General features: G+C 36.4%; 1 protein-coding gene across 1 annotated transcript in view; it reads right to left on the bottom strand.

The window, feature by feature from the left end:
- MROH9 (maestro heat like repeat family member 9) overlaps nt 1-26,081 on the bottom strand; it is a 99,353-nt gene that overhangs the window by 69,170 nt on the left and 4,102 nt on the right. Inside the window, exons 2-7 of the mRNA XM_017534033.2 lie at nt 21,897-21,976; nt 21,158-21,293; nt 18,791-18,877; nt 15,205-15,309; nt 8,220-8,355; nt 2,329-2,441 (exon numbers count right to left, since the gene is read on the bottom strand). Coding sequence (XP_017389522.2) covers nt 2,329-2,441; nt 8,220-8,355; nt 15,205-15,309; nt 18,791-18,877; nt 21,158-21,293; nt 21,897-21,976 — 657 coding nt within the window. The remainder of the gene's footprint in view (nt 1-2,328; nt 2,442-8,219; nt 8,356-15,204; nt 15,310-18,790; nt 18,878-21,157; nt 21,294-21,896; nt 21,977-26,081) is intronic.

The following is a 26,081-nucleotide window of genomic DNA, read 5'->3' as shown; positions in this document are numbered from 1 at the left end:
TCCTCTCCCACTGGGCAGACGGGTGATGGATGGGAATCTTGGAAAGCTATGGAAGAAGATTAGAGGAGGGTAACCAAGGCTTGGTAAGGTAGACTGAATATCATAGTTTGCCCTACTTTAAGAAAGCCAGATTTAATTATATCACACTGGATTTTTAAAAAATATTGGGAGGCAGAATACTCTCTTTTGAATATTTGCTTACTCAACAAAAAAATTTACTTTAGTATCTATCTAAAAAGTTGTAGAAGAGGCAATTCCCAGTGAAATTTAGAGCTAGTGTTAGAAGTTTCTGTCATGTACAGGTGAAGATGTGATGGTAGGTTACATAAAATTATAGGTTTGCTTTGTAAAATATGATCTACATATAACTCTCCAGAAATACACCAATCACACAGGATCAGCTGGACTCTTTAGAGGTCATTTTTATCTCTTCCTGCTTCTTACCACTATACCATTTGTTATATGTTCTAGATACCACTCACTTGAATGTTTGCATAATATACTATTAAGAGTCCACAGATTTTCATTTATTCCTCTATGTTTGGCATATGCTTTGATAAATCTGTGAAGAAACTCTTCTCACAAACAGTGGTATCATTTTGAGTTATTTCTTTCTATAAATTCCCATGAGTAAGAATTTAAAAGGAGCAAAAGCCTCATTATATTGAAGTGGTTATATTACCCTACTAGTTTATTTGGTATGAACATATATAAATATATATATTTTTAGTTAATGACACTTTTGTGGCTCTCTGTGACTCCTTTGCAAGACAATGTCCTCTGTTACAACTGACCACTCTATAAAAAAAGAGTGCTATCATTTGGGAATTGTTTTTTTTTGTTGTTGTTGTTTTTCAGTCCAACTCTCCCTTTTAATGGTGCATTGCTTCCAGCTTCCTTGGCTAGCAACCTTGCTGCTTCTACTCCTGTTTGCATGCTTTGAACTTTATCTTTGGTGATGGTCCTTTTGGTCTTGTTGCTATAACCTTGTATCCTCTCAATTTACCTGTTCCATCTACTTCTGGAAGTCCCACCTCTGGGTTTTCCAGCTACTGCTCCTGCATGTAGTGCTGGGCTTGCTTTGGTCTCACAATTGGGAAATGAATAACAGGTCATGAACACAAGGACCCAGGGTGCCTCCCCCAAGCCCAAGGACTTTTAAACCTGATGGACATTAAACTCAGATGAGCAAGGACACCAACCTAGAGGTTGTGATAAATCTCATGAACAGCTTGGAAGAGGCCCCAGCAGACTGCTGGTTCTAGGTTCACTAGCCCAGTCATGGTACTCAGAATTTTAATTCCAGGACACTGGGGTGGAGGATGGAAGGATGAGGGAAGATTTGCTAGTAAACAAACAGATGCTTGGTTTCTTTATGTAAATGAATGTAGTCAACCAGGCTTGAGATTTTTGAGGGGAGGTGGGAAAGAATAACTTTTGATTTTGGAAAGATGTACCATTGGGCTTCTACATATTTAAGACATCTATGCAGTATTTTTGACCTTATCGTGTTAGATGTATTGCTTCTGCATCTCCTCAGCCTCCCACAATTCTACCAATCTCAGCCATGGAAGAAGACACTGCTTTATACATGTAGTTTTAAGAGGAAATCCTAGATCTTCCCATCCCAAGAGATGAGCTAGCCTAAAGGGTTTCCCCAGAAGTTTTGCTAAACTGTTGGCTCAATGTGTGTGCCTGGAAGGTGCTGGACAGCCCAACCTGGCCCCAGTGCTGTATAACTTCTGGAGCTTATGGCTAAACTTATGTAGTTTGAAGAAGGTGAGGGAGTATATACAACTGTAGAGCCTCACGGTTCTCCCAACGGTTGAGACAGTGTAAAAACTACTTACTTGGTACTGAGGTTTATCATATAGGCTTTTTAAATTTTTATTTTTCATTTAATAGCTCTTCTAAACAAAATCAAAATAAATCACAGTGTCATTATGATGTTTGCAGAGTAAATTATGATAGTATTGGCAAGTCTGTTAACTGGTAAATTGTTAATTTTTCTAAATAAGCAGAAGTTCTCCATTTATAGTGAACTATTTGTTAGCCAAAGAAAAAGAAGTGTAACTAGGAAATACCTCATTTGCTTTCTATAAGGATTAATACAAATTAGTATATTTGGTAATACTAGGCATAATTATTACTATATAATAGAGATGAAAATCAGAAAACTAAATGGTCTCTAATCATTTACATTTTACCACACTGAGTTTAAAAGGAAATGAAAAAATACTAACAACATAAACTTTGTTGAAATAAATCGCTGCTAAGAATAATAATACATATAAACAAAGCCCCTGGAAAAAGTGGGGGCTAAGTTACCTGAGCAATTTCACGTTTGTTTTGTTGAAACTTCTTGGCAAGAACTTCTACATTAGAAGAAAGCAGGACGCTATGACTTTTACTGTCTGTAGGGTTACTTTTTCCAATATCCGCTGTGTTAAGCAAAAGAATTTAAGGTTGTTATTTGATCACTGATTTCTTCTATGGCATTAGTATTTCCAATTTTCTTTTCCTGCCCAGTTCTGGAGAGCTAAAGTTTTCTGATTATTTAACTCTCTGCTCATAGTTTAGTCTCACAAAATATTATGGCACTGACCCAGGATTCATAAAGCATTTAAGAGAGTCCATGTGAAATATGAATGAAGGACAAATACTTTTAAAAATAGACTGACAAGATGACAAATACAGATAGACCATCAAACGCACAGTTCAGTATGCTGGAAAAGCTAATGCCAAGCTGGAGGGTCTATTGGCAGGGAGAGAAGACTTGGAGGCATTTGAAAAATTGCTGAGGAGCAAACCGACAGAAGAGCAGAAGATCAAACACCGCATGTTCTCATTCATAGGCGGGTGTTGAACAATGAGAGCACATGGACACAGGGAGGGGAGCACTACACACTGGGGTCAGTTGGGGGGAAATAGGGGAGGGACGGTGGGGGGTGAGGAGCTGGGGAGAGATAGCAAGGGGAGAAATGCCAGATGTGGGTGATGGGGAGGAAGGCAGCAAATCACACTGCCACATGTGTACCTTTGCAACAATCTTGCATATTCTTCACATGTACCCCAAAACCTAAAATGCAATAAAATAAATGGGGGGGGAAAAAAAAAGAAAAAACGCTGAGGAATAGTAAATCAGGGAAGCCAGAAGTGCTCAGCAAAAGCTTCAGGTGCAGATAACTTCAGTTCCAGAGAAAGTGAGTTTTAAATGATTTTGTTTTTTTAAAAAATAGCTCTATAGAGATATAATTGTCATTTATTTATTTATTTTATTTTGTTTTTTATCTTTTTTGAGATAGGATCTAACTCTGTCACCCAGGCTGGAGTGCAGTGGTACAAACAGGGTTCACTGCAGCCTTGACCTGCTGGCTTAAGTGATCTTTTCACCTCAGTCTCCCCAGTAGCTAGGATTGCAAGCACATGCCACAATGCCAAGCTAATTAAAATATTTCATAGAGATTGGGTCACACTATGTTGCCCAGGCTCGTTTCCAAGTGATCTGCCCACCCAGGCCTCCCAAAGTGCTGGAATTATAGGTATGCACCACTGTGCCCAACCCATATAACATTTATAAAGTGCACAACTTGTTAAGTTTTTGTATATCTATACACTCAATAAAACATTACCAGAGGAAAAAAATGAACATATCTATTGCCTCCAAAAGTTTCCTCATGCTCTTCTGTAACCCCTCACACCTACTCCCCATACCCATCCTCTGACTCCAAGGCAACTACTGATCCACGTCCTGTCATCTGCTCTCTGTCAAGTTGGTACTTTCTAATTTTATATAAGTGAATCATACTGTATACACTTTTTTTTTTTTTTGGTTTGGCTTCTTTCACTGAGCAAAACTATTGAGATTTATCCATGTTGTTGTACATATTAATAGTTTGTTCTTTTTTACCAGTGAATAATGTTATTCTATTATATGTACATACCCAAATCTCTTTATCTATTTGCCTATTAATGGACATTCAGGTTGTTTCTGGTTTGGGGCTATTACAAATAAGGGTGTTATGAACATTCATGTATCAGTAAGTGTTTGTATGAACAATTGCTTTCATTTCTCTCAAGTAAATATAAAGTTGTGGAATGCTGAGGTCCCTTTCTTTGCTGTCTCCAAGTTGCGAAGGGAACATAAACCTTGAGATCACCCCAAAGTTGTGGTGGGCATCCCAGAAGTGCCAAGCCATAATCTAAAGCCAACACGCAAGTGGGAGAGGAGCCCACACTTTCAGGGCACTGAGAAGGAGCACAGCTGCAACTGTAAGGAAATATAGGGGTGTCACGACTGAGCAAGAGTCTACCAACTGACCACTATGCCTAAGTGCCATCAACCAGATCACACCCTAAAGCTTCAACATCAAAAATACCTCACTAACATGCTCATGAAACCAAAGATGAGAGTCAGTTTCAAATACAGACCCTGCACAAGGCTCAGCCCTTGAAGACATCCAGTCTACTGACTATACTCAATCTACACTACAGTTAAAGGAATATCCTCATGCAGAGCTGAGAAAGAACCAGTAACTCAAATGGCTTGAGTGTCTTATGTCCTCAATATGACTGTAGTAGTTCTCAAACAAGGGTTCTTAACCAGGCTGAGTTAACTGAAATTACAGAAATAGAAATCAGAATACGGATAGAAATGAAGATCATTGAGATTCAGGAGAATAGCAAAACCCAAGGAAACTAAGAATCACAATAAAATGATACAGGAGCTGACAGATGAAATAGCCAGTATAAAAAACCTAACTGGTGTGATAGAGCTGAAAAACACACTACAAGTATTTCACAATACAAATGCAAGTATTAACAGCAGAATAGACCAAGCTAAGGAAAAAATATTGAAACTTGAAGACTGGCTCTCTGAATTAAGATAGAGTGAAAAAAAGGAAACAACATGTAAAGGAAAGAACAAAACCATTGAGAAATACAAGATTATGTAAAGAGGCCAAATCTATGTGTCATTGCCATTCCTCCAATAGATGGAGATAAAGAAAACAACTTAGAAAACATTTCAGGATATTGTCCATGAAAACTTCCCCAACCTTGCTAGAGAGGTCCACAGTCAAATTCAGGAAATACAGAGAACCCCTGCATAGGTCTACACTAGAAGATCATCCCCAAGACACATAATGTCAGATTCTCCAACGTCAAAATGAAAGAAAAAAAAAATGTTAAAGGCACCCAGAAAGAAAGGGTGATCACCTACAAAGGGAAGCCCATCAGACTAACAGCAGAAACCCTGAAAGGCAGAAGAGACTGGGGGCCTGTAATCAACATTCTTTTATTTATTTTTTTTTTTTGAGGCCAAGTCTTGTTCTGTCACTTAGGTTGAAGTGCAGTGGTGTGATCTTGTCTTGCTGCACCCTCTGCTTCCTGGGCTTAAGCAATTATTTTTGCCTCAGCCTCCTGAGTAGGTGGAATTATAGGCATGTATCATCCTGCCTGGCTAATTTTTGTATATTTGGTAAAGATGAGGTTTCTCCATGTTGGCCAGACTAGTCTTGAACTCCTGGCCTCAATTGAGCCAACCACCTCAGCCTCCCAAAGTGCTGGGATTACAGGTATGAGCCTCTGTGCTTGGCCTAAACATTCTTAAAGAAAATAAACTTCAACCAAAAATTTTATATCTGGCCCAACTAAGCTTCCTAAGCAAAAGAGAAATAAGACCCTTTTTAGACAAGCAAATGCCAAAGGAATTTGTTACCACTGATCTGCGTGATAAGAGCTCCTCAAAAGAGCACTAAATATGGAAAGGAAAGACCAGTACCAGCTACAGCAAAAACACACTGAAGTATGCAGATCAGTAATACTATAAAGCAATTACACAAACAAGTCTGCATAATTAGCCAGCTAACATCATAATGACAGGATTAAATCCATGAATGTCAATATTAATCTTGAATGTAAATGGGCTAAATGCTTCAATTAAAACACACAGAGTAGCAAGCTTAATAAAGAACCAAGACCCAATGATATGCTATGTTCAAGAGACCCATATCACATGCAATGACACTCATAGGCTCAAAATAATGAGATAGAGAAAACTCTACCAAGCAAATGGAAAACAAAAGAAAGCAGGGGTTGCAATCCTAATTTTGGGCAAAACAGACTTTAAGCCAACAAAGATCAAAAAAGACAAAGAAGAGCATTTACATAAATGGTAAAGGATTCAATTTGATGAGAAGACCTAACTACCCTAAATATATATGCTCCCAACACAGAAGCACTTAGATTCATACAGGAAGTTCTTAGAGATCTTCAAAGAAACTTAGACTCTCACACAATAATAGAGATTTCAACATATCCCACAATAATACTGGGAGCCTTAAACATCCCACTGACTGTATTAGACAGATCATTGAGGCAAAAAAGGCCATTATCTTGAGTGAAATAACTCAAAACAGAAGTCAAATACCATAGGTTCTCACTTATAAGTGGGAACTACATAATGTGCACACATGGGCATAGAGAGCAGATTAGTAGACATTAGAGACTCATAAAAGTGAGAAGGTGAAAGGGAGTGAGAGATGAGAAAGTACCTAATTGGTAAAATGTACTTTATTTAGGTGATGGTTACTACTCAATATATCCATATAACAAATCAGCATTTGCACTCCCTAAATCTATTTAAAAAACAATTATGTCTCCTTAATTAATTGATTTCCTTTATCATTATGAAATGACTTTCTTTTTCCCTGGAAGAAGAATCCTTTTCTCTAAAATGTATCTTTTTATGATAATATAATACAGCAATTTCAATTTTCTTTTTTATTATTGTTAACATGTATCATTTTCTAACTTTTAACACTTAAATTCATTTGTGTTTTATATTTAAAGTGAGTTTCTTATAGGCAGCATATAGTTGAGGCTTGCTTTTTATTCAGTCTGACAATCTCTGCCTCTTCACTTGGGGCATTTAGAACATTTACATTTATTATCACTGGGTTTAAAATTTTTCTTATTTGTTTTCTATTTTTCTTGTTTGTTTTTTTCTATTCTTTTTTACCTTATTTTGAATTGTTTTCTATGATTCCATTTTATCTTCATTTTGGCTTATTATATATAACTCTTTGCTATATTATCTTAGTGGTGGCTTTAGAGTTTAGATGATTCAGCCTTATCACAGTTTACTTTCAAGTGCTATTTTATAACTTTGTGCATAGGAGGAGAATTTTAAAACACATTTACACATTTTTCTCCTTTAAGTCTTTGTGTTCTTTTTCTTTTTTTATTGTACTTTAGGTTCTGGGGTACATGTGTAGATCATGCAGGATTGTTGCATAGGTACTCACATGGCAAGATGGTTTGGTGCCTCCATCCACCTGTCAACTACATCTGGCCTTTCTCCCCGTATTATCACTCCCCAACCTCCCCATCGCCCCCCTGTCCCTCTCTTGCCCCCCTGACAGACCCCAGTGTGTGATGCATCCCTCCCTGTGTCCCTGTGTTCTCATTGTTCAACACCCGCCTATGAGTGAGAACATGCTGTTTGATTTTCTGTTCTTGTGTCAGTTTGCTGAGAATGATGGTTTCCAGGTTCATTTATGTCCCTACAAAGGACACGAACTCATCATTTTTATGGCTGCATGTTATTCCATGGTGTATATGTGCTACATTTTCTTTATCCAATCTATCATTGATGGACATTTGGGTTGGTTCCAACTCTTTGCTATTATAAACAGTGCCGCAATATACAAATATTTTTAAGCTTTATTCTAAAATACAATTAAATTACTTGGAAATAGCTTAATACTTTCAGGTCTTGCTTTTATGCTTTGTTAGACAAACCATAACAACATTTATTTTAATCCTAGGCTGATTTTTCTCCACCATTGAAGCAATAATCTTCTGAGTAGTCTACCAGATGCTCAATTAGATGGAAAAAAATATCATTTTTAAAGTCCCATTGGTAAACTCTCTCCTTCTTTTTCCTCCTGGACTCCACCCACCATTCCTTTCCCCACCATTAACACCCAAGAAATGTAAGAATGGTGCTTTATAAATCTTGAAGAACCAACCACACTATTACCAGAATTTCTTGACAATGCTAAAAACATTAAAAGACACATTTTAGAAAGTAGAGCTATAACTCTTAGGGCAGGATTTAGAAATTTACAAAGATAGAGCCTTCCCAGGACCCATAAATTGAATAATGAGGAACATATTCTTAGTAATCCTGAGAAAATATGGTGAACCATTCTTACCATGCTGACATTTTGCAATGTCAAAGAGGTGACACATTCCCAAAGATGCTTGTTGTGCAATCAAGGAATCATCATGGGAACACAAAAGAGACAGCTCTGCTGCCAGGACACCCAAACATGGAGCATCAACACTTGTCTAATGGAGAAACAAAGGAGAACATGCATTTGCTATGCATAGCCAACATGAAATGTCTGCATGCATCTGATCCTGTTATAAATCAAACTAAGATTTTAAGATAAGCTGCAGAATTTACAATATCTGTAATCAAATCCTGGCTCTGTTACTGACTTTCAATTTCCTTATTATGACAGGATGATAATAAATTCCACTTTTTAACTGTTATTTTGAAAAGTAAGGGGTAACAGTGATGACAAGAAGAAAAATTCCTAGAAAAGTACTTGGACATAATGGTGACTCAACTAATGTTAGTCTCTGTGTGATGAAGTGGGTAGCCATTTGCGGGTAGCCAATTCCCAAGATATGGAAAAGTAAGGTGGGATGTGTATTTCCGAAAGCTTTAGTGCTTCCTTCTTTACATACGAAGCACTAGGTGTTATTTATTTATTTATTTATTTATTTATTTTAATTGCATTTTAGGTTTTGGGGTACATGTGAAGAACATGCAAGATTGTTGCATAGGTACACACATGGCAGTGTGATTTGCTGCCTTCCTCCCCTTCACCCATATCTGGCGTTTCTCCCCATGCTATCTCTCCCCAACTCCCCATCTCCCACTGTCCCTCTCCCATTTCCCCCCAACAGACCCCAGTGTGTAGTGTTCCCCTCCCAGTGTCCATGTGTTCTCATTGTTCAACACCCGCCTATGAGTGAGAACATGCGGTGTTTGATTTTCTGCTCTTGTGTCAGTTTGCTGAGAATGATGGTTTCCAGGTTCATCCATGTCCCTACAAAGGACACAAACTCATCATTTTTGGTGGCTGCATAATATTCCATGGTGTATATGAGCACTAGGTGTTTTTGCAAGTCACTGAAGAGGTATGACTTTTCCTCTGGAAGTTGTTCTGACTCCTCTCAGGGAAATTCATTTTTTAAAATGCAGAGCATTTGCTTTTGATGTCAAAGCTACTACCAGAACATTTCTGTATTTCCTTCTGCAACTTCTTCAACACTTAGACTGGTCAAATATTTAATTTTCATCTTAATGGACCTGTTTGGCTAGATCAAATCCAAATAGAGAAGGGAATAGAGAGAGAAAAGAGGAAAGGTAGAAGGACATTTGTCTTTATGAAAGTATGAGGGCCCTTTACCAATTTTGTGTGTCTTTTTTTAGACAAGGAAGGGCTCTGACCATATGTAGATTTGGTAAACTGGCAGCATGGCTTGCAAATAGTTCGTGCCTCCAAGACAAAATTACTTTTCTTAGCTAGAGGCTTTGATGATTGGAGCAATGGTTGATGGTAAACTCTAGGGGCATCCCAAGGCCTGCTTCTGCTTCTTTTGACCTTCTTCGTGCCCCATTTTCCCTGCCCTTCACATGGCTTAACTCACCACTCCCTGCCTGCTCTGTCTCTCTCACACACACACAAATTCCTAAGGAAGAAGTGTGAAGTGATTTGGATCATCTGGGTCATGGGCCAAGGCTGTAATTGAATTGTGATGTGGGGATTGATGGTCTCAGTAGGAGAAGAGAGTTTATAAATCTCTTTCTTCCATGAATATTCTCCTTGTACTCTTTTCCACCCATACAAAGAGTGGCCTGGTCCTTCCCCTTTTAGCAGCTGTGTGGCTTAGGAGACTCTGGGAGCAGATAGTAGCAATGCCTCTGCTCTAGGCCCTAGGAAAAATGCTCTCTTTCCCTGGATGTCCTTTTCTTTGGATTTGTATTCCATGTTGTTTTTTTACACTTGATGGCAAGATCTTAAAAACCATCATTGTGTATAGGCATGAGAAAAAGGAGCAAGTTTTCTGTCTCTACTGGGCATGAGAGAAGAGGAGTACTTCTCGCAGCGTAACTTACTGAAGCTGAGCACCACTTATAGGGGATTGGCCTTACAGTCATCTTACATTACTGGTATTGCCTCAAATGTCCTCTGATTATCCCTGCTCAGGAACTTGTTAGACGTATAGTTCTTCGTAGATGTTTTTGTTAATGAAGCTCTTAGTGGTTTCCTTCTGTTCTGTTTGCCAGTTAGGATCTACCTAGGTGTATGTCTCTAGCAAAGTATGTGTGGTCTTGCCTAGACTGCATTTCCACTTACTGTCACCAACTAAAAAGGCATGCTGCAGGAGTGGGACCTGACCCAGGGTAGGCTGAGAGAGTAGTAAGGCAGCATGGATTGTGGAGCACCCTGATCCTGCACAGCCCCTTCAGAAGTGTGACAACCACATTTACCCTTCCTCTAAGACAAGATTTTGAGAGCTTTCAGTATGATATATCCTGCCTTTATAGAAAATCTACCCAATTACTAAAAAGAAGCAAATAGTTAAAAACTGGAGAAAAGTAGCTTCTCAGTATTCACTCCTAAACCTAAATATTCCTGCTGAGTTTTCTGTCCCTTTTTCCTGTGCCCTTTCTTTGTAGATCTGGCCTCTCCAGTCCCTTATCTTAGCAATAATGATAAAACAAGTGCTAGATTCCAGAAGCAACCGATTCTAACATTTTCAGCTGCTTCTTCTGGAAGTAACTCCTATTTCTCTAAACAATGTACCTTTGCTTCTGTTTCTAACATCAGTTTGAGACATTGTCTGTCTCAATTCCATCCCTCCACTTTGTCACAGTTCTCTCAATAGAGAACATTACTTATCATAGTATATTATTTTTAATTCTTCTACCTTTGTGTTTTAATAATATGTTACTACTTTTGTTTCTTGTTTCATAGAACAGAAAAACAGATTAGGAATATAATAATAGGATAAAACATAACAACAGAATAGGAACATAAGTAGAAACATACAAAATGTAGCCTTTTGTGCCTGGCTTCTTTGACTTAGGATAATGTTTTCAAGGTTTATGCATGTTGTAGCATGTATACAACTTTCTTTTTTTGAGTAATATACCATATGAGTATGTTACATTTTATTTGTTCATTTACCTGTTGATGGACATTTAGATTGTTTGCACTTTTCAGCTATTGTGAATTTTGTTGCAGTGAATACTTTGTACAAGTTTTGTTTGAACACCCGTTAAATTCTTTCAGGTATATACCTAAGATTTCTAGGTCAAATGACAATTCTGTGTTTAACTTGTTGGAGAACCAGTAAACTATTCTCTGTTCTTTTATTTTTGCATTTTTGAGCTCATAGCATTTACACTGTATTCAGTAACTCATTTAAGTTTCCCCGTGCTTTGTTTGTAGATTAATTCTAAAAGTTGAAAATCAATAATATGGTGTCACCGTGACTAGGTAAAATTATTCAATGTCTAGGTCATGCTCACTTTAGTTATATCTCCTTTTGGCATGTGCATATGTCTTTCTTATCTCTACCCTGCATTATCTCTTTTATTTTTAAAAATATTTTTATTTGTAATTTTTCTTTTGAGATGGGGTCTCACTCTGTCATCCAGGCTAGAGTGCTGTGATGTGGTCATAGCACACTGCAGCCTAGAACCCCTGGGCTCAAGAGTCCTTCTGCCTCAGGCTCTCAAAACACTGAGGTTATAAGCATGAGCTATCTCTCTGTCTTTAATAGTAATTTTTTTTCTTTATTTACCTTTGTCTGTCTCTTTTATTTGGAAAGTTTCCCCAAATTTCACAAAGCATGGTTTCTGCTTCTTATTTAAGGATGTAATGCCTCTTGATGGGGTTTTGTGTGTGAGCAAGGCTTGCTGCCTGGTATACTTTGTTTTAGAGCAGCTAGGAGTGGAGAGTGGGATCATGCTGTAGTATGTCTAAACAGAATGCAAGAGTCTTTTCTCAGGGAACTTAAAAATGGTTTTTGCAAAATAAAATTTTCAACTTCTGTCTGCCAATGTGCGTCAAGAGGAATGGGAGACAACATAGGTTCTTCTGTATATTGTATATGTTTTCAATTAATCCTTTGAATTAATGCATATGTTTTCAGCCTGCTTTTGACTCCCACCCCTTATCATTATTTGGCCTTTCATAACTCACTCTCTAGGGTTCTACAGGGAAAACTGCTTTTCTTTCAGCTAACTCCCATCCTACTGCTCATGGGTTCCCACCATTCAGTTCCCCTTCCAGGTTTTATCTTCTACCTAATGTGTCTTCTAGAAATTTGTTGGCATCACTAGCCCATTGAAAACACTTCATTAATTTTCTTTGTTGCTGTGTATTTATACCTTTAACAAATTTTTATTACCATCATTTTGTGAGGACTCTGGATAAGTAGGATATATACACATGTGGACAACTTGTTAGATTTAGCTGGAATCCTCCATTCATTTTTAAATGCTGATGTAGCAAAGGAACAAAGCTAGGGAAAAAAATCTTTCTGTTAATGCTATAAGTTGGCATGCTTAACTTACCTTTCTTTGCCTGTTGAAAGTTTAATTGAAGAAATACGTGCTTTGAGTGTAGGAGTTTCTCTACCCTGATGGACACATGAGTCATGTGAGACAAATTATCACTTTAAAAATACTTATGACAAGATAAAAATGATAGAATTGTTCAATAGGACAAGAATCTGTGACACTCTGGAGGACCTAGGCTAGAGTTATTTTGAAGAAAAAGGTCTATTCAATGTAGGAACAGTACCAGAGAACAAATGAGGTGGCTGCACTTAGAGAAGGGTAGAACAAATATTCACTGATGATCTACAGTGTGTCAGATAGATGCATAGACTAGGGCTGTGGGAATCTTAGATTTTAATTTGTCCACAATATTTTTAAATTTTTTTTGTTTTGTGTATTTGCCTCCCCAATTAATCACCTGGCTTTATCATCTTTACAAGACATTATTTTAAAGAGAAAGCTAACAGTGAAGTTTTATGCTTCCCTGATTGTGATGAGCTGGTTGATTCTATCTCTAGACAGTTTCAGTGTTCTGAAAAATGCTGAAGTACTTCCACCTGGTGGCACCTAGTGAACATTGCAGAACAGTGTAATAGTTTATTCCATTTGAGTTCTCGAACAAATCTGAGTTATGGCTAGGAACCCTCAACTAACAATATATGAGAATTTTCTGCTACACATGTGAGTTTGCATATTTATTCCTTTGCAGTTGAAGAATGGGATGTATGCATAGGAGAGTAAATTCTACTACAGTAATGGAAAGAGGTGATAGAAGATGAAACTCCAAAATGTCTATCTACTACTTGAGTGGAACTCACTAGAATATATCAAATGCAGAGAGAAACATGTGACTAGGCCCTAGTCAAACAACTGTCATCAAATACTTGCTGTGTATATAACACATTTCAGGAGCTGTGTAGGAAACAGTCTTGAGTGGTGAGATACCCTTAATCTCAAGACTCATTTGCAAAATTTTCAATGGTGAACCTTCTAGGCATTTAAATGGATAACTCAAGCTATTTTAGAAGTTACAGAAAGGCTGCCTTCCAAGATCAGAGAATCAGAAGATTGAAATAAGCCACTCTGTCTCTCTTTTGGACACTAAAATAGGGAATCTGCATGCTGCAAAGAACATCCTGGACTATATCCCCTATCCAAGTAAATTATCTTATGTTCCAAAGCTGAGTTTAAACAACCTGGTAAAAACTCAGATACATTACAAAGCTAATCTAGATTCTTCATCTCAATAAATCTGGGGACTCTTTGTACAGGCAGGAGAAAGTGGATAAATATAACATCATGAATGTATGTTTCTTGGCCTCTTTACTTTTATCTCTCCTCCTGAAGTGACTCCAGCAATCAGGTAAGTAATTAGCAGAGGATGTTTAAAAATCACTGTGAAGGATGAATTGGGAAACAGAGGCTGAATATACAGTATCCACAAAAGAGGAATGTTCATAGATAGTATAAGCTTTCTGAGAAGGCAGACCACAATGTTATTCAAAGTAGAGACAAACTCAGTAAATATTGGCTATTATGAGATAACTATTTGTTCTCCATCTGAAATGCAAAAATTAAAAAATCTGATTATATCCCGGTGTTTGTGAAGGTGTGGGGAAATGGGCCCTTTAATATTTACAAGAATGCCAATTGGTGGACAATTTTGTGTTACTAAACTTTACCTTATCATACTTCTTTATCTGACCATTATCTTACTAAGTATTTCCAGGTACACATTCATGTACTTGCACAAAGATGCCCATTCTGTATTGTTTGAAGAAGAAACAATTAAATGATACTTTAACATCCATTAACTGAAAAATAGGTAAACAGATCATAATATGTCAAAAACATGGGCTATATACTGTATTTTAAATAATAAAATGAATCTACATATGTTGACATAAAAATATCTGCAGGATGTATTGTTTCAGTGAAAAAAGCAAATTGCAGAACCATATGTAAAAATAACTTTAGTAAAGAAACAATAAGTAATAAAGCTATGTATTTCAGTGTGTGTATGTATATGTAGATGTATACATTAAAAGTGGTTTGGTAGGACACACATCATGCTGACATGGCTAAGGACGGGTTGGTGTGGAGAGGATAGTAAAGGAAGACTTATGCCCCACCTCTAGCATGTTTCACAATGAAAACTTGAGGATTACTTGTGTAAATTTAAAATAGTTAAATAACAGCTTTCAAATTATTTTAGGAAAAGTATGTAAGAAGACAGGTAAGGTTGGAAGAATTTACGAAATTACAAACTGTGGTCTACAGAGAAAATTTCAGAGTCGGCAAGAATCTGCTTTTGACATACTCATGCTGTTTGCATAAAGGATAATGTATCTTAACCAATTGTTTGAGAAACTCTGTTCTGATTGACACAAAGTCATATAGGATATTGACTCCTTTTCTGAAATCCCAACCAACCTACCAGTACAATAGTACCAAGGAGCTGTCAAGTACTCTTAGGACCCAAGACATGGAAAGCAGCACTATAGAAATGCAGTCTTCAGAATCAGGTGGCATTGTTATACTCTGTGACTTACACATCTTCTGGCTTTCCAGGCTGCAAATTTTAACACCGTGTTGATGATGATCATTATTCTGTCTTGCAGGTATGAGCTATCTTCACTCATCCACACGAGTATTTCCTGTTGGAAACACAAAAGTCACCCTAGAACCATGAACTTTTCATTTTCCAGGAACCTTTCCTCTATTCTCTGACTTCACCAATTCAGGCATTCCTACAGTCTCCTGATTACTTCACACTCAACCTACATTTATCTCAAAAACACAGACAATAAGCATCTAATATACTACTTCATCTACTATATAAACTGTATCTGGGTTTTATTTTATTTTATTACATTAAAAATAGTTACTAATATCCACTATAATAGTCACTGCATTAGGCACCATGAAAAGTTCAACATGAAGCTATGATATGGTTATCAGCTGCTTTGCATCCTCTTTTTCTTTCAAAGTATGTATTCTCCCTTTTATTTTTAAATGGCAAGCTGCCTTTCAGCTTCAAAAGAGACTTAAATTCTTGTCTGAATCTGCAGTATCATCTTATTCCAGAATTCCTCTGCTAATTTACCACTCAAATATTCTGGCTCATACTTAGAGAGTATGTTACTGGAGGTAGGTTGGTGAGAAAGTTCTTGTACATTTTTATTCAAATCTGTCTTGCTGTACCTTCTAGTTCTTTTTTTTTTGAGACGGAGTTTCACTCTTGTTACCCAGGCTGGAGTAATGGCGCGATCTCGGCTCACTGCAACCTCTGCCTCCTGGGTTCAGGCAATTCTCCTGCCTCAGTCTCCTGAGTAGCTAGGATTACAGGCACGCGCCACCATGCCCAGCTGATTTTTTTTTTTTTTTGTATTTTTAGTAGAGACGGGGTTTCACCATGTTGACCAGGATGGTCTCGATCTCTTGTCCTCGTGATCTACCCGCCTCGGCCTCCCAAAGTGCTGGGATTACAGGCGTGAGCCACCGCGCCCTTCTAGTTGTTCTTAATCCTCAGAGGCAGGGACACACTTACACCCTTGAGTGGGGAAGAATACTGCATATGCCTCATATGCCAATCGCCATTAATAGTCTTTTTTAAGGCAATCTGTCAGGGTCTACTATATTTATGTCAATGGTTGGCCAGACCTCTTCACCTTCTCTTACTCCCATTGTAAAAACTGATGTCTATTTCCTAAGGTGAAAGAGTTTCTAAATCTCAGAAGGGTCAACCTCTGCCTTGTCCTTTTCAGGAGTGAGGTTCAGCCCTTTTTGAGAATGAGGGGAGCTTTTAGGCATGGTAGGTATTAACAAAGTGGTTAAGTAACAGGCTTCCAAGTTAGAGGGGTTCTCCACACATTAGCATTATACATATTATTGCTCCTTTCTCTGTTTTTATTTTTTTATCTGCTAAATGAAAGAAATAATAGTAATACCCTCAAAGGATTATTTTAAGGATTAAATGAGAAAACCCACATATTCAATTTAGTGCTTGATATGGAGTCAATGCTTAACTCAATAAATGGAAGCTACTGATAGTGGCATGAGGTGAATAAAAAAGCATGCATGGGTGGGGAAGAGGAGGATTTATAATTATCATGAAGAGCTGTGAAGATAACTTTTTAAAACTTTTAACTAAGTTCAGGCATATATGTGCACGTTTTTATATAGATAAACTCATGGTATTAAGCCTAATTAGTTATTTTTCCTGATTCTCTCTCTCCTCCAAATCTCCACCCTTTGTTAGGCCCCAGTATCTGTTGTTCCCCAATATGTGTCCATGTTTTCTCATCACTTAGCCCCCATTAATAAGCGAGAACATGCAGCATTTGGTTTTCTATTTCTCTATTAGTTTGCTAAGGATAATGGATTCCAGTTCCATCCAAATTCCTGCAAAGTACAGAATCTCATTCTTTGTATGGCTGCATAGTATCAAATGGTGTATGTGTGCTACAGGATTTTTATCCAGTCTACCATTGGTGGCTATTTAGCTTGATTCCGTGTTTTTGCTATTGTGAGTAATATTGCAACAAGTATATGCGTACATGTGTCTTTATGATAGAACAATTTATATTCCTCTGGGTATGTTATACTTGGTAATGGAATTGCTGGGTCAAATGGTATTTCTGTTTTTAGGTCTTTGAGGAATCACCATGCTGTTTTGTACAATGGTTGCACTAATTTACACTACCACCAACAGTGTATAAGCATTCCTTTTTCTCTACCACCCTGCCAGCCTCTATTGTTTTTTTGACTTTTTAATAATAGCCATTCTGACTAGTGTTAGTTGGTATCTCATTGTGGTTTTGATTTGCATTTCTTTAATGATCAATGATATTGAGCTTTTTTTCATAGGCTTGTTGGTCACATGTATGTCTTCTTTTGAAAAATATCTGTTCATGTCCTTTGTACACTTTGTAATGGGGTTGCCTTTTTCTTGTAAATTTAAGTTCCTTATAGACACTGAATATTAGACCTTTGTTAGATGCATGGTTTGCAAAATTTTTCTCCCATTCTGTATGTTGCCTGTTTACTCTCTTGATAGTTTCTTTGACCGTGCAGAAGCTCTTCAGTTTAATTAGATATCATTTGCCAATTTTTGCTTCTGTTGCAACTGCATTTGGTATCTTTTTCAAGAAATTTTTGCCCATTCCTATGTCCAGAATGGTATTGCCTAGGCTATCTTCCAGGATTTTTATAGTTTTGGGTTTTACATTTAAGTCTTTAATCTATCTTGAGTTAATTTTTGTATATAGTGTAAGGAAGGGGTCCAATATCAATCTTCTGCATATAGCTAGCCAATGGATAACATTTTTTAAATGCACAAAACAAGTTGGCTCAAATTAGGCACAAATTAGCCCAATACATTTTATTTTCCTTCACATTCATTTTTGTCTTTATAAATACCAATACAGCATTTTTTTTTTTACTTGTGTGTATTTATGATTTGTACAACTCATAGATGCTCCTGGTAGGATAAATCAATCTGTTTTTCCAGTACTTCCAGACAGCTGGCCTCTGATGCCAACATGTTAGGAATGCAAAATTGAGGACCATAAGACATGCAGTGCAGTCTTTGTCTCTAGTGGGGACTATATATGTGAAGACCATCTGTCTGTGGTTGGGACATTAAAAAATACAGTGAGGTCTTAGTTGTGAAAAATAGGGTTTTGAATTGTTGTTAGGTCTTCTTTAGATATAGTACTATCCATGAAAATAGAATTTCAGCTTTTTCTTTAGCACCTGAGTTGATGAGGAAAAAGGATGCATACAGTTACACAGCATAGTTTCACTGTTATGTGAACTTGAGGGTAGTTTAGGCTAATACTACTCTCTAATGCTATTCTCTGCTACATCATATTGTGTTCACCCATGTATCACCATATGAGACCTGGTTTCTCAAGTACCTGTTGATGCTGTCCTCCCCAAATTAAATTCCTAAAAGTGTACTTCTGTAATTCAAATAAAGGGAAGTGACTTCATTTTACTCTTTGGTGGTAAAGAAAAACTTTCAGCTGTCAAATACTTGAAGGAGATGCAAATATAGCAAATGATAAAATAGTGAAGCATAGTAAGCATACTAGCTTTATGACAAGAAAATAAAACTACTTATTTCCCCTTTACCTTTAAGATCTGTAGTTTGTAGAAGTCTGTAGTTACCAAACTCAGAAGGCTGTATTCAAACATATTTAAAATATTTTGGTATAAATTCTGAAACACAGAAACATTGCACAGTCAGCAGCCTTAGATAAAACTTTACCTAATGTCTATAGTTTTTTTCTTACTTAAAAGTTGCTTTTAACTGGGTTTCAATTCCTTGAAAATCAATCAGTGAGTGACACAGAAACTACTTAACATCAAATTGTAAAATGCCACAAACATTTAAAGAATTTTAGCATTATCTCAGATATTTAAAAATACACAAAGAAAAAACACAAATGAAAGCATAAAAATGTAATTTTCTTTGAGAAATACAATGAGTATTTCTTATTTAGTGGTGTTCTATAATCTTTAAATTTTCTGTAATAAGTATCTACCATGTTTATAGGAGGAAAAGCTAAAATTTAATTTTATAAAAACTTGCTTTTCTGTGCTTTTGAATGCATTTTCTCAACATTGTTTGTGCTTAAATGTGATTTTGCTTGAGAACTCAGTATGTTGGATTTATTTTTATTGGATGCATGATTTTAAGTTCAGTTTCAAAAAGAACATAGGCTTGGCTAATAGATTTCCCCCTTGTTAGAAAAAGTTTTATTTCCTATTTTAATGATGAACATTTAGAAAAATTCTCACCTTTAAAATTTTACATTTTCTCTTGCTTTAGCTGTTAATAGATTATCTTTCTACAGCATGTTTTGAGATATTCTTGTACATATACTTTTCAATTTTCCATTGTCTTTTAAAATGTAATAACACAAATATATTTTATTCTAACTGTTGCTTTAAGTTCATTGAAAGCAATAATTTGTGAATAGCTGCCTGAATAGTTCTGATGGAAATGGACAGTAATTGCTATTTTAAGTGCTGCTTATTACTATATTTCTATAAAAAAATAGACTTTTATGCCTTTGTGATTTTAAATAGAAGACTCAAGCATGATGTGACTTGATTCTTATTTTAGCTGACACCTACAAGTTACCCAAACATCATATTTAAATATAAGTCAGACCAGGCACAGTGGCTCACACCTATAATCTCAGCAATTTGAGAGGCCAAGGTGGGAGGATTACTAGAGTTCAGGAGTTTGAGACCAGCTTGGGCAACATAGTGAGACCTGATTTCTACGAAAAATAAACAAAATCAGCGAGGCATGGTGGTGCATGTCTGTAGTCCTAGCTATTTGAGAGGCTGAGGTGGAAAGATTGCTTGAGCTCAGGAGGTAGAGACTGCAGTGAGCCAAGATAGTGCCATTGCACTCTAGACTGGGTGACAGAGCAAGACTCTGTCTCAAATAATAATAATAATAATAATAATAATAATAAATATTGAATACATTTTATATCTAAATAGATGGAAACAGATTTATTGTTCCACACATTATGTAGGTACTGGAAATTATATTCTATGTGGGCATTGGAAATTTCCATGTGTGAATAACTGATATATAAAATATATGTAACATTAATAAACATGGGGCATTTGGATGTTGAAATGTTATATAACAACACATTTTTTTCTTTCTAGTATTGGAAGAAGGGTTTTATTTAACTCAAATTATTTTTCTCCTCCCAACTACCAGAGTGGTCTTCAGCAGTAAGAAGTAAAAGTATCTCTGGGTATTCTCAGGTGGCCACCTAGGAATATTTGGAAGAGGTCAAGTTGGAAAAGAATTGCACATTTGTGAAAATTAGCAGCCTACAAATCTGTGTGAGGGATATAGAAATATAGCTAAGAAAGTTTCTACATTAAAGTCACCTTGCATCGATTGCAGAAAAGACTATCATTCTCTGAGATGTATATAGAAGCTCTTATAAAAAGAAATAATTAGCCTGATAGTTTTGCATCTGAGTGTTCTAAGTTCTCTCCACAAACTGAAGAAAGGAGAGAGGTGGCTATGCTGAGAGCTCACCCTGTACCATATGCCATGAATTTCTTCTCTACCTTATAGAGCAAATTCACTGTATAGCAATGGTAAAGAAATGGAGACCACAGATGTTTGCTAATCTTACTATAGGATTCTTCCTACATCCATCTTTCTCTTTTCCTGTTCCGTTCTTTGAGGGACTTGCCAGCAAACTCCCTATTCTTGATAAACCAATTAACCAAAAATATCTTTATCCATTTGCTCCTATAAATCCTATAGAATCCATTAAAATCCCATGGGTTGTAGAATTCACAGGGGGTCCAGGGGTATAGATTAGTGCACTGACTATTATAGCTAAAAGAGTGAAGAGGAGGACTATAAAGATTATAATGGGCTGAGACATATTCTGCAGGATTGCTGTGATGTGTAATAATGTCCTATATTGATTAAAGGAAGAAAAATTTTACCTCCAGGTCCTCAATGTCCTCATTGCTGCTCCCCAATTGTTTTACTTTGTCAAGACTTGGCATGGAAGCTAGCATTCTAAAGGATGACTCTATTTTCTTCAACTGAGATTCAAACTGCCTTAAGGGATCCACAAAGCTGACAAGAAAAAAGGCATAATTATTAATGATGACAGAACAAATGTAAGCAAAATTTAGTGGCTATTTCTTAGTGATAAGCAAAAATGAGGTTCAGCTTTTGGCTTTATATGACAGATGAGTCTTAAATATTCTCTTAAAAATGATAATGTTTTAAATATAAAGGAATTAATTTCTTTGTATTATCTATAAACAGTTATTTAGAAATCAGAATACATTTCTCCATAATCATAACAATGCAAAGAGTAGTTACATTCCCAGCCAATTTCACAAAGCCATGCTAAGCTTAAACAACTGAACTATATTACTGCCACGTTTCTGTAATGATTGATAATATATTTTTCACATCTTAGTATTTCTTACATTGAGATGCATCTTCAAATTGATGGCAAATGAAGCTTGCCTCAGAAGCTAGAAAGATTATCTGCATGTCTATGCAATACAGAAAGACTGAGAAAGAGTATGAGAAAGAAATAATAGTTGCCAAATTATGATGGTGGAATTTGGAGTAATTTCTTATTTTTCACTATTGTATGTTTTTAAAGATATAACATTTTAAATACATCCAGTTAGTGCAATAAGAGAGCATAATAGCTTATCATACCTGGAGTTCATGGCCAGGATCACGGATTGATTACTTAACAGCCCTGAGTATATATCCACTAGGCTTCTAGCTTCATGTGCCTAAGTACCACATTAAAAAAAAAATTAATGATTACAGAGCAGTGAGACTCATAATAGCATGTGTACTTCTCCCTTTTACCAAGATTAAAGGAACCAAATCAGACTGGAAAACACACTCAAGAGTTCTTAGAAGTGTTGAGACCAAATTGTAATTTAAATCTACAATAGTACGTTTGCCTAAGTGGAGGTCTTTTACAGTCAACCACTATTCTTATACAATTTGCATTTCCAGACAGCATTTTGTTAGGTGTGTTCTTTACCAGGTGCATTTCTGTACACCAATATAACTGTTAAGTCCCATCTACTCAGTGCGGAGATTGCCGATAAAAATGCCAGCTGGGTGATTTAAATAAGGCCTTATTAAAGAATGACTAAACTTACACTATAGAATAAGAACCATTACAGGACAATGTGCAGCTGTTGAATACAAAATTTAATCTTTAAAGTGGTAATTAAAAGGATTCCACTAAAAATTTATTATTCTTTTTTCCAAGAAACTGGAGAACTTAGACCTCCAATAGCCAAAACAATCTTGAGAAAGAACATGGAGGTATCACAGATATGATTTCAAGCTATCATATAAAATTAAGTAATTAAAATTGTATGGATTTCTATAAAAACAGACTCAAATCTAATGAAATAGAAAACCCAGAAATAAACTCATTAATATATGGTCAACTAATCTTTGATAAGGGAGTCCAGAGTTTCCAGTGGGTAAAGGATAGTCTCTTCAATAAATGGTGTTGGGAAAACTGAATATCCACAAACAAATAAATGAAATGGGACCCTTATACCATATACAAAAGTTGATTTGAAATGGATTAAAGACAAATGGAAGGATGTGAAGCTGTAAACTCCTAGAAGAAAACATAGGGAAAGAGTTTCTTTATATTGGTTTGGGCAAAGATTTTTTGGATATGACATAAAAAGCACAGGCAATGAAAGCAAAAGTAAACAAGTGGGACTACATCAAACTTCAAGCTTCTGCATAGCAAAGAGAACAATAAACAAAATTTAAAAAATGCAACTATGGAATGGGATAAAATATTTGTAAAACATAAATCTGATAAGGGGTTAATATCCAAAATGTATTCAAAATGTAACTCATGCAATTCAATGGCAATAAATAAATAAATAAATAATAAATAAAAGTAAATCAGATAACCCAAATACAAATGGGCAAAAGACCTGAATAAAATATTTTCCAAAGAAGACACGCAGAAAGCAGTCCCTTGAGAACTGGAACAAGACAAGTACACCCACTCTCACCACTCCTCTTTAACATAGTACTGTAAATCCTAGCCAGAGCAATCAGACAAGAGAAAGAGATAAAGGGCATCTAAATTGGCAAAGAAGAAGTCAAACTGTCTCTGTTTGCTGACAATATGATTGTTTACCTTGAAAACCCTGAAGACTCCTCCAGAAAGCTCCTAGAACTGATAAAAGAATTCAACAAAATTTCCAGGTACTGGAATTATGAACACAAATCAGCAGCTATTCCACACACTAACAGCGACCAAGTGGAGAATCAAATCAAGAACTCAACCCCTTTTATGATAGCTGAAAAACAACAACAAACAAACAAACAAACAAACAGGAATATACCTAACCAAGGAGTTAAAAGACCTTTGCAAGGAGAACTACAAAACACTGCTGAAATAAATCATAGATGACACAAACAAGTGGAAACACATCCTATGCTTATGGATGGGTAGAATCAATATTGTGAAAATGACCATACTGCCAAAACCAGTAAACAAATTCAATGCAATCCCCGTAAAAATAACACTGTCATTCTTCACAGAATTAGAAAAAAAAAAAACGTCTAAAATTCATATGGAACCAAAAAAGAGCCCACATACCCAAAGCAAGACTAAGCAAAAACAACAAATCTGGAGGCATCACACTACCTGCTTTCAAACTATACTATAAGGCCATAGTCACTAAAACAGTGTGATACTGGCATAAAAATAGGCACATAGACCAATGGAACAGAATAGAGAACCCAGAAACAAACCCGAATACTTACAGCCAACTGATCTTCGACAAAGCAAACAAAAACAGAGTGGGGAAAGGATACTCTTTTCAAAAAATGGTGCTGGGATAACTGGCTAGCCACAGGTAGGATAATGAAACTGGATCTTCGTCTCTTACCTTATATGAACAAAAATCAACACAAGATGGATTAAGGAATTAAAGCTAAGACCTGAAACTATAAAAATTCTAAAAGATAACATTGAAAAAACCCTTCTAGACATTGGCTTAGGCAAGGATTTCATGAGTGGAACCTAAAAGCAAATGCAATATAAACAAAGATAAGTAGTTGGGACTTAATTAAACCAAAGAGCTTTTGCACGGCAAAAGGGACAGTCAGCAAACAGACAACCCACAGAGTGGGAGAAAATATTCACAATCTATACATCTGACAAAGGATTGATATGCAGAACCTGCAACAAACTCAAATCAGTACGAAAAAATCCCATCAGAAAGTATGCTAAAGACATGAATAGACAATTTTCAAAAGAAGATATACAAATGGCCAAAAAACATGAAAAAAATGTTCAAAATCACTAATGATTAGGGAATTGCAAATCAAAACTACAATGAGATACCACCTTACTTCTGCAAGAATGACCATAATAAAAAAAAAAAAAAAAAAAAAAACAGTAGATGTTGGCATGGATGTGGTAGTCAGGGAATGTAAACTAGTACAATCACTAAGGAAAACTGTGGAGATTCCTTACAGAACTAAAAGTAGAACTACCATTTGATACAGCAATCCCCACCACTAAGTATCTACCCAGAGGAAAAGAAGTCATTATTTGAAAATGAAACTTGCACACACATGTTTATAGTAGCATAATTTACAATTGCAAAATTGTGGAACCAACCCAAATGCCGATCAGTCAAAGGGTGGATAAAGAAATTTTGGTATATATATGATGGAATACTACTCGGCCATAAAAAGGAATGAATTAACAGCATTTGCAGTGACCTGGATGAGACTGGAAACTATTATTCTAAGTGAAGTAACTCAGGAATGGAAACCCGAACGTTGTATATTCTCAGTGATAGGTGGGAGCTAAGCTATGAGGACACAAAAGCATAAGAATGATACAACGGACTTTGGAAACTTGGGGGAAAGAGTGGGAGGGGGCAAGGGATAAAAGACTACAACTATGGTGCAATGTATACTGCTTGGGTGATGGGTGCACCAAAGTCTCACAAATCGCCACTAAAGAATGTACTCATGTAACCAAATACCACCTGTACCCCAATAACTTATGGGGAAAAAAGACATACAAATGGTGAATAGATATGTGAAAAAAATGCTCAATATTATAATATTATCAAGGAAATGCAAATTAAAACCACAGTGAGACATTACCTCACACCTGTTAGGGTAAGTATTATCAAAAAGATGAGAGATAGTAAGTGTTGGTGAGAGTACAGAAAACAGGAAACCCTTGGATGCATGTAAACTTTTGACATGAATGTAAATTGGTACAACCCATTTATGGATATTTATCAAAAGAAAATAAAAGCAGGATATCATAGAGACATCTTTACTCCCATGTTCATTGCAGCATATTCACAATAGTCAAAATATGGAATCAACCTAAATGTCTTGATAGATGAATTGACACAGAAAATATAGTATCAGATATTGAAGAGTCCCAAAATTCAAAGCCATCAATTCATAAAATTTCTTAAGAATTTACAATTCAATATGTAGCTAATAGGAGTCTCATAAAGAAAGAATGGGGAAAACATGAAGAGAAAAATTATCCAGTCAATAGTGCAGTATAATTTCTCAGAGATAAGTAGCTGGAGTCTTTAGACTGAAAACATGTGTGAGTGCCCAGTATATTTGAATTTTAAAAATACACCTAGACACAGGCCGGGCGCGGTGGCTCACGCCTGTAATCCCAGCACTTTGGGAGGCCGAGACAGGTGGATCACGAGGTCAAGAGATCGAGACCATCCTGGTCAATATGGTGAAACCTCATCTCTACTAAAACTACAAAAAAAAAAAAAAATTAGCTGGGCATGGTGGCACGTGCCTGTAATTCCAGCTACTCAGGAGGCTGAGGCAGGAGAATTG

The sequence above is a fragment of the Cebus imitator genome, unplaced genomic scaffold, assembly GCF_001604975.1.
Source record: "Cebus imitator isolate Cc_AM_T3 unplaced genomic scaffold, Cebus_imitator-1.0 Scaffold84, whole genome shotgun sequence".
Lineage (NCBI taxonomy): Eukaryota > Metazoa > Chordata > Mammalia > Primates > Cebidae > Cebus > Cebus imitator.
This window is presented reverse-complemented; position numbering and strand designations above follow the sequence as displayed.